General features: G+C 39.5%; 1 protein-coding gene across 2 annotated transcripts in view; it reads left to right on the top strand.

The window, feature by feature from the left end:
- LOC135696349 (uncharacterized) overlaps positions 1-9,245 on the top strand; it is a 12,741-nt gene continuing 3,496 nt past the window's right edge. Inside the window, exons 1-4 of one of the 2 annotated variants that reach the window (XM_089112356.1) lie at positions 1-1,645; positions 2,317-2,598; positions 4,076-4,316; positions 4,527-9,026. In XM_089112356.1, coding sequence (XP_088968482.1) covers positions 1,037-1,645; positions 2,317-2,598; positions 4,076-4,316; positions 4,527-9,026 — 5,632 coding nt within the window. In that variant the 5' untranslated portion in view covers positions 1-1,036. The remainder of the gene's footprint in view (positions 1,646-2,316; positions 2,599-4,075; positions 4,317-4,526; positions 9,027-9,245) is intronic. The other variant, XM_089112355.1, reaches the window with a different exon arrangement.

Raw genomic sequence — 9,245 nt, 5'->3', positions numbered from 1 at the left:
CAAAGCAATTGCTTTTCATTGCTTCTTCGTGTTTGGCCTGCCCAAGGGTAATTTTGGAGCTCTCGGATTCGTGCGCTAATTTCTTTGTTTTCATTTTAAAAACGGGGTTAAGATTTCTCTTGAGAGACAACTTTGCAAAAACTTGGTTTTGAGGGTGCCTGCTTGCATATGCAGAATTCAACGGGGAGTGCTGTTGCGTCATTAGCAAGAAGTCTGTGGTTCTGTGGGCAAAACCACTTTGATACTGAGATCGAAACGGATTTGTATAAACGATAAGAATAAATTAAACAAAATAATAAGCATGAACTTAACAAACCTGTTAATAATTTAATTAGTGCTGCTTAAGAGCTTAAGTATGTTTTACCATACAAAGTTCCTATAAGCTCAGTTACCCGTCGTAAAATATTGCTGCTGGCGTGAAGGAGAAGTGAATTAGTTCTTTGCCACTAATTCTGTATTGGTTAACATATTTCTACCCTGAATACCAGAGCCTCAGAGAGTCAAAGGATGAAGAACGGGGAAAGAGGGTTACGCACTCTCCTTCGTAGCATATTTCATGCACTCAAGTCCGACTGAAAACATGAAAAAGAAAAATCGATTGCACTCATTTTTATTTTTTACGTAAAAGTACCGTTAGAGTACAGGGAAATTCAGTTGGCTTTACTGATCGTGCTTCTCCAGTTCTACAGCCTCAGACCTACTGCCAGTGGCGGTTTTTTTTCAAGGGGGATTCAGGGGGCCATGGCCCCAGGCCCCGCGCTTATGATAGCCAAGAGGGGGCCCCATACCTAAGAAAAAAGATAGAAATTGTAAAGAACAAGGGCCCCGCAGATGTTTTTGGCCCCGGGCCCCGCAGTCCCTAATAGATACCCCTTAAAAAACAGAAAAAATGGTAAATTTCAAATTTTTCATTGGTGCATTGTTTCCAGCTCAACTTTATCAGACATCAAATTAGGTTCACAACAAGAAGTGCTAAAAGCAGAGAGAACGCGATGACACATCTTCGGAAGACCTTTACGAACGTTTTTGATAACGAATGATTTTTGTTCTCTGCATGCTTACCCATTCTCCTTCGCAACCTTTTCAGGTACACCAGAATATGAATATAGCTTGTCTTGTTAATGCCCCGGTGTTCGAGCAACCTGTCTATTCTGTTAAATGGAAGACTCTACTTTTCAGACCAGGCATAGATTCAAGTACAATGACATCAGTGTCAGCCCCTTTGTCAGACAACTTCATTCCGCCCTTCTTGCACCCTTCCACTAGTTTCTTTAATATGCAGATCAATAATCTAAGCTTCATCTTGAAATATCTCTTTATAGCAGGTTATACGACGTTCGATATAATCAGAGATGACCCATCGAGCAGATGGTTCTACTATACTGGTATGCAACTACGGATGGAGGAAGTACTTGTGACACGCAGATTGACAGTCTTTGTGCCAAATGATCAAGCCTTCATGGGACTTTCGGAAAACCGACGGTTCCGACTCAGAAACTACCTCAACAGGCTCTACTACGTGTTCCTACAACATGTTGTTATTGACAAAGCAATAACTAGTGATAAAATTAAAGATGGGATGGTATTAGAAGCAGGCATTGGCAGTCACTTGTTCATAAATGTCAGAAAAAATAAAAAAACCGGAGTAAGTTTATAACTTTAGATTCACTTTTGGTGCATAGAACAGAGTGGCTCTAATTTGTCTTTTTTTGTTTCACATTTAACGCGATCATCAAGCAACTATTGTCTATACGGCATCGAGCACTTCATGACAAACCAGTTAACTCACGCGAATATAAACATAAACAGTAGTTTCAGTTTATGCAAAGCCCTTCCATCATCGTGTAGGCTAACAACACAGCTTTTGGTAAAGCATGTGTCTTAAAGAGTGAATAGCGAAATGTAATTAATTTATAGTTCTGATGCAATTGCCCCCCCCCCCCCAAATATGGGCCATGATAACGACATAGCCATGAAACGAGAACTGCTCTCCAGTGGCTCCTAATTTTGAAAGGTCTTCAGAGGGTAGGGGGCTTCAATGAAAGATTCTTTGGGAGTTGGGACGCCTTTCTCTGAAGGGGGCGGGGTAACCCAATTCAGTCATGTTTGTGATACAATCAAAGAGAGACCATAATAAGAAAATGTTCATTACAGCTATAATTGTAACAAATATTTGCTTTGAAAGTACGGTGACCGATAATGTCTTTGGCCTCCGATTTATACCCTACTGTATCACCTTTGTCCTTCACAATTGCAAATTAAGATATTAACGTTTTGTTTATTTGAACAAAATACAAGTATATCATTTTTTGATAGAAAGACGTCATATGGGTGAATGGTGCCAGAGTTATGCATAAAGACAGGCTTGGGCTAAACGGGGTCGTTCACTTCATAGACAAAATTCTTTTCCCCGCTACATATTCTTTGGATCAACTTATGCAAAGAGACAGTCAACTTAGTAGCATGAAATCGCTTCTTAGTGAATCAGCAATCAATCTGCCGACTGGTTTCACCCTGTTTCTTCCAATCAACAAAGGATTCGACATTTTGAAAGGAGAGGTTTTAGAGGAATTACGTGGAAACCTTCTCAGAGTTGAGGTAAGCTTCTATAATTATCCTTAATCCAAAAAGGTACTTCTTATGATGCCTTACTAGGTAAATTTTTAAGTAGAAGATACTGAGGATCGAAACACACAAGTAAACAGCCGGGTAAAAATGCTAACCAAACAGGTGCCTATAGTAATTAAATGTGCCTATAGTTACGCTTTGGTGCTTAAAACCTGAAGGTTCTAAATTGCAATCAGAGTTTCACAGTTAATGCGATCATCAGGAATAGTTCCCTGGTATCGCACAAATCGTTAAACTCCGTCCTGTTGCAACTTGCAGAGTTGCAACTTAGAACCGTCCTGTTCTATACACCAAATGGCGTGTACAATTCTAGCATCGAACATTGGCTGGGTAAAAAATTAATCTTTACATGTACATACCCATTTGTGGACGCGTCGGACATATTTATGTATTCAACAAAACTACATAAAGCCAGTTGCGTAACGTAGCAGTGTGGGGCCCTTAGTGAAAGTCGTGTTTTTGGGTCCCTATATTTAACTAAATTTGAATCAAGTTTTAAAGCATTAGTGTTCGATCTTTGGGGTTCTTTTGAAAAACCCAAAGAAATAGCATACAACAATACATGGAGAGATTTTTACTGCCTAAGATCTCTTTTATGCTTTCTAATGGCGGCACATGAAATGAAATAACAACTCCTCTCATCCCTCAACACTTGAAATGTGAAACTTTATCAAAATATTAAAGAAATATGTACTGGTGTGAATAATAAATGTTTGCTTAAGCATCATTCACACTGACACAGTTAAACCGGCTGTATTTATACTAGGTTAAATTTCAACCAATCAAATGCATCCGATTTGTTGGATCGACCAATTGGAAGGCCTCGCTCAATAACTGGACTTAGTTAAAGCATAGTTCATGGTTAAAGCTGGTTTGAAAATGTGGATGGGGTATTAGATGTCGATAGATATTGACAAAATTCGAATAACTTGACTTCTCTTTTACAACAACTGCCCACATAATTTTGAACTTTCTGTCCTAGTGTGCTCCTTATGAATAATGAAGAATATTATAAGACATAGATGATGAAATTTAATCAATTCTTAAAATTCTGTGGCAGTTTGTTCACAAATGTATATACATAAACAATTTCAAACTGCTTCATTAAGAAAATCAATTAGATTTTAAAATCTGTAATATCCTCGTAAACTAGATATAAAATTTTATAACGGACATAGATGTGAATAAAAAAGAAACCTTATTGACATGTGATATCTTAAATCATAATTATATGGTTGCCTACATTCATAAATTAACCCCAGTACAGTCTTAGGCTTATTTTGATGATGCTGTGAATGCTATTTAGAAACATATGCTTTCACCCAAAACCCGTTTTTTTAAAAATTTCTTGTGTCCCTTAGTTTTGTGCTTAAAGATGCATACTGTGCGATACGAAACTGAAAACGTAAACACATTAATATCACCCAATTTATCTGATTTTATTCAGGAATTCATACAGCAGCACTTAGTAACAAGCCCTGTTTTCCTGAGGCCGTTGAGCAAGGGTGACCAAATGACTGTCTCTACAATGGGAAAGACGAAACTAATAATTACCGCTGATAACAAGGGCTTCTTAGTCGAAGTTTTTGGCAGGAAAAATATTAGAAGAGGGAGGATACTACGATGGGATCGCACAGTTAAGAACGGTCTTGTTCATTATATAGACCTCCCGTTATCAGACGACGAAGGTAAGTTTGGTAGCAAAATAAATTTATTTTCCAAACTTGCCGTTTTACCGCAATGATTATCATGAATGACTGAAAAGCACAATAAAAGAGTGTAATTATTGAAGCATGAGAAAACAAGATTGCATGAAAACTTTGTTTGAATAAAAATGGGGAATATGGTTAACAAATTATTTGTGCTTAGTGTTGTATGTATCTTACAATTCGTCTTAGAATTATACAAACCAAATGAGAATTCAAAACAACTTCCTGAAACAACAAAACCAGACGAAAATGATCTCAATGAAGAAAAGAGGCGAGCACATCCGGAAAGACTTGCACCAAAGAAGAAAGATGAAAAAAAGGAACCATACGAGAAAGCGAGTGAAGACAAAAGCGCAGAGAAACCTGAACCAAAAGAAGAAGTTGAACAAAAGGAGAAACCCGATTCACACGAGAAAGCAAGTGAAGACAAAAGCGCAGAGAAACCTGAACCAAAAGAAGAAGTTGAACAAAAGGAGAAACCTGATTCACACGAGAAAGCAAGTGAAGACAAAAGCGCAGAGAAACCTGAACCAAAAGAGAAAGTTGAACAAAAGGAGAAACCCGATTCACACGAGAAAGCAAGTGAAGACAAAAGCGCAGAGAAACCTGAACCAAAAGAAGAAGTTGAACAAAAGGAGAAACCCGATTCACACGAGAAAGCAAGCGAAGACAAAAGCGCAGAGAAACCTGAACCAAAAGAAGAAGTTGAACAAAAGGAGAAACCCGATTCACACGAGTTAGCAAGTGAAGGCAAAAGCATAGAAAAACCTGAACCAAAAGTAGAAGTTGAAGAAAAGGAGAAACCCGATTCACACGAGAAAGCAAGTGAAGACAAAAGCGCAGAGAAACCTGAACCAAAAGAAGAAGTTGAACAAAAGGAGAAACCTGATTCACATGAGAAAGCAAGTGAAGACAAAAGCGCAGAGAAACCTGAACCAAAAGAAGAAGTTGAACAAAAGGAGAAACCCGATTCACACGAGAAAGCAAGTGAAGACAAAAGCGCAGAGAAACCTGAACCAAAAGAAGAAGTTCAAGAAAAGGAGAAACCCGATTCACACGAGAAAGCAAGTGAAGACAAAAGCGCAGAGAAACCTGAACCAAAAGAAGAAGTTCAAGAAAAGGAGAAACCCGATTCACACGAGAAAGCAAGCGAAGACAAAAGCGCAGAGAAACCTGAACCAAAAGAAGAAGTTGAACAAAAGGAGAAACCCGATTCACACGAGTTAGCAAGTGAAGGCAAAAGCATAGAAAAACCTGAACCAAAAGTAGAAGTTGAAGAAAAGGAGAAACCCGATTCACACGAGAAAGCAAGTGAAGACAAAAGCGCAGAGAAACCTGAACCAAAAGAAGAAGTTGAACAAAAGGAGAAACCTGATTCACATGAGAAAGCAAGTGAAGACAAAAGCGCAGAGAAACCTGAACCAAAAGAAGAAGTTGAACAAAAGGAGAAACCCGATTCACACGAGAAAGCAAGTGAAGACAAAAGCGCAGAGAAACCTGAACCAAAAGAAGAAGTTCAAGAAAAGGAGAAACCCGATTCACACGAGAAAGCAAGTGAAGACAAAAGCGCAGAGAAACCTGAACCAAAAGAAGAAGTTCAAGAAAAGGAGAAACCCGATTCACACGAGAAAGCAAGTGAAGACAAAAGCGCGGAGAAACCTGAACCAAAAGAAGAAGTTGAACAAAAGGAGAAACCCGATTCACACGAGAAAGCAAGTGAAGACAAAAGCGCAGAGAAACCTGAACCAAAAGAAGAAGTTGAACAAAAGGAGAAACCCGATTCACACGAGAAAGCAAGTGAAGACAAAAGCGCAAAGAAACCTGAACCAAAAGAAGAAGTTGAAAAAAAGGAGAAACCTGATTCACATGAGAAAGTAAGTGAAGACAAAAGCGCAGAGAAACCTGAACCAAAAGAAGAAGTTGAACAAAAGGAGAAACCCGATTCACACGAGAAAGCAAGTGAAGACAAAAGCGCAGAGAAACCTGAACCAAAAGAAGAAGTTCAAGAAAAGGAGAAACCCGATTCACACGAGAAAGCAAGTGAAGACAAAAGCGCAGAGAAACCTGAACCAAAAGAAGAAGTTGAACAAAAGGAGAAACCTGATTCACATGAGAAAGCAAGTGAAGACAAAAGCGCAGAGAAACCTGAACCAAAAGAAGAAGTTGAACAAAAGGAGAAACCCGATTCACACGAGAAAGCAAGTGAAGACAAAAGCGCAGAGAAACCTGAACCAAAAGAAGAAGTTGAACAAAAGGAGAAACCCGATTCACACGAGAAAGCAAGTGAAGACAAAAGCGCAAAGAAACCTGAACCAAAAGAAGAAGTTGAACAAAAGGAGAAACCTGATTCACATGAGAAAGTAAGTGAAGACAAAAGCGCAGAGAAACCTGAACCAAAGGAAGGAGTTGAACAAAAGGAGAAACCCGATTCACACGAGAAAGCAAGTGAAGACAAAAGCGCAGAGAAACCTGAACCAAAGGAAGAAGTTGAACAAAAGGAGAAACCCGATTCACACGAGAAAGCAAGTGAAGACAAAAGCGCAGAGAAACCTGAACCAAAGGAAGAGGTTGAACAAAAGGAGAAACCCGATTCACACGAGAAAGCAAGTGAAGACAAAAGCGCAGAGAAACCTGAACCAAAGGAAGAAGTTGAACAAAAGGAGAAACCCGATTCACACGAGAAAGCAAGTGAAGACAAAAGCGCAGAGAAACCTGAACCAAAGGAAGAGGTTGAACAAAAGGAGAAACCCGATTCACACGAGAAAGCAAGTGAAGACAAAAGCGCAGAGAAACCTGAACCAAAGGAAGTAGTTGAAGAAAAGGAGAAACCCGATTCACACGAGAAAGCAAGTGAAGACAAAAGCGCAGAGAAACCTGAACCAAAAGAAGAAGTTGAACAAAAGGAGAAACCCGATTCACATGAGAAAGCAAGTGAAGCGAAAAGCGCAAAGAAACCTGAACCAAAAGTAGAAGTTGAAGAAAAGGAGAAACCCGATTCACACGAGAAAGCAAGTGAAGACAAAAGCGCAGAGAAACCTGAACCAAAAGTAGAAGTTCAAGAAAAGGAGAAACCCGATTCACACGAGAAAGCAAGTGAAGACAAAAGCGCAGAGAAACCTGAACCAAAAGAAGAAGTTCAGGAAAAGGAGAAACCCGATTCACACGAGAAAGCAAATGAAGACAAAAGCGCAGAGAAACCTGAACCAAAAGAAGAAGTTGAACAAAAGGAGAAACCCGATTCACACGAGAAAGCAAGTGAAGACAAAAGCGCAGAGAAACCTGAACCAAAGGAAGAAGTTCAAGAAAAGGAGAAACCCGATTCACACGAGAAAGCAAGTGAAGACAAAAGCGCAGAGAAACCTGAACCAAAAGAAGAAGTTCAAGAAAAGGAGAAACCCGATTCACACGAGAAAGCAAGTGAAGACAAAAGCGCAGAGAAACCTGAACCAAAGGAAGAAGTTCAAGAAAAGGAGAAACCCGATTCACACGAGAAAGCAAGTGAAGACAAAAGCGCAGAGAAACCTGAACCAAAAGAAGAAGTTCAAGAAAAGGAGAAACCCGATTCACACGAGAAAGCAAGTGAAGACAAAAGCGCAGAGAAACCTGAACCAAAGGAAGAAGTTGAAGAAAAGGAGAAACCCGATTCACACGAGAAAGCAAGTGAAGACAGAAGCGCAGAGAAACCTGAACCAAAGGAAGAAGTTGAAGAAAAGGAGAAACCCGATTCACACGAGAAAGCAAGTGAAGACAAAAGCGCAGAGAAACCTGAACCAAAGGAAGAAGTTCAAGAAAAGGAGAAACCCGATTCACACGAGAAAGCAAGTGAAGACAAAAGCGCAGAGAAACCTGAACCAAAAGAAGAAGTTGAAGAAAAGGAGAAACCCGATTCACACGAGAAAGCAAGTGAAGACAAAAGCGCAGAGAAACCTGAACCAAAGGAAGAGGTTGAACAAAAGGAGAAATCCGATTCACACGGGAAAGCAATTGAAGACAAAAGCGCAGAGAAACCTGAACCAAAGGAAGAAGTTCAAGAAAAGGAGAAACCCGATTCACACGAGAAAGCAAGTGAAGACAAAAGCGCAGAGAAACCTGAACCAAAGGAAGAAGTTGAAGAAAAGGAGAAACCCGATTCAGACGAGAAAGCAAGTGAAGACAAAAGCGCAGAGAAACCTGAACCAAAGGAAGAAGTTGAACAAAAGGAGAAACCCGATTCACATGAGAAAGCAAGTGAAGACAAAAGCGCAGAGAAACCTGAACCAAAGGAAGAGGTTGAACAAAAGGAGAAACCCGATTCACACGAGAAAGCAAGTGAGGACAAAAGCGCAGAGAAACCTGAACCAAAGGAAGGAGTTGAACAAAAGGAGAAACCCGATTCACACGAGAAAGCAAGTGAAGACAAAAGCGCAGAGAAACCTGAACCAAAAGAAGAAGTTGAACAAAAGGAGAAACCCGATTCACATGAAAAAAGAAGTAGAGAAGCTGCTGCAAAGAATCTTGAAGTCACTGAAGCTGGAAAAAGGAAAAAGCAGATGCCAGATATAAAAGAAAAAGAAAAAGCTGATAAGGAAAGCTCAGAGAAACCAAAATTGAAAGAAAAAGTTGAAGAGAAGATACCAGCAGAAAAGGCTTCCAATGAGGAGGATGGAATGGCAAAACCAACAGCTGCAATTACATACACTTCAACTCAAGGTATGATAACTTGCTGCTTATTTTGTCTCTGTGCAATAAGAAATCATTTATTGAATTTGCTTAAAAATATGCTAACTGGCAAACGTCTATGTCGAAGTTAAAACTTGTGCTATGTCTAGATCTTAAAGTGAGGTAAATGTGATTGCGTATTTTCTAAAGCGACAGTAGAAAAGACAATCACTTACGGAGTTATTGATAGCTATTTGGTTGAAATTTGCA

The sequence above is a fragment of the Rhopilema esculentum genome, chromosome 14 (genome assembly GCF_057945365.1).
Source record: "Rhopilema esculentum isolate cy_ngs chromosome 14, ASM5794536v1, whole genome shotgun sequence".
Taxonomy (NCBI): domain Eukaryota; kingdom Metazoa; phylum Cnidaria; class Scyphozoa; order Rhizostomeae; family Rhizostomatidae; genus Rhopilema; species Rhopilema esculentum.
This window is presented reverse-complemented; position numbering and strand designations above follow the sequence as displayed.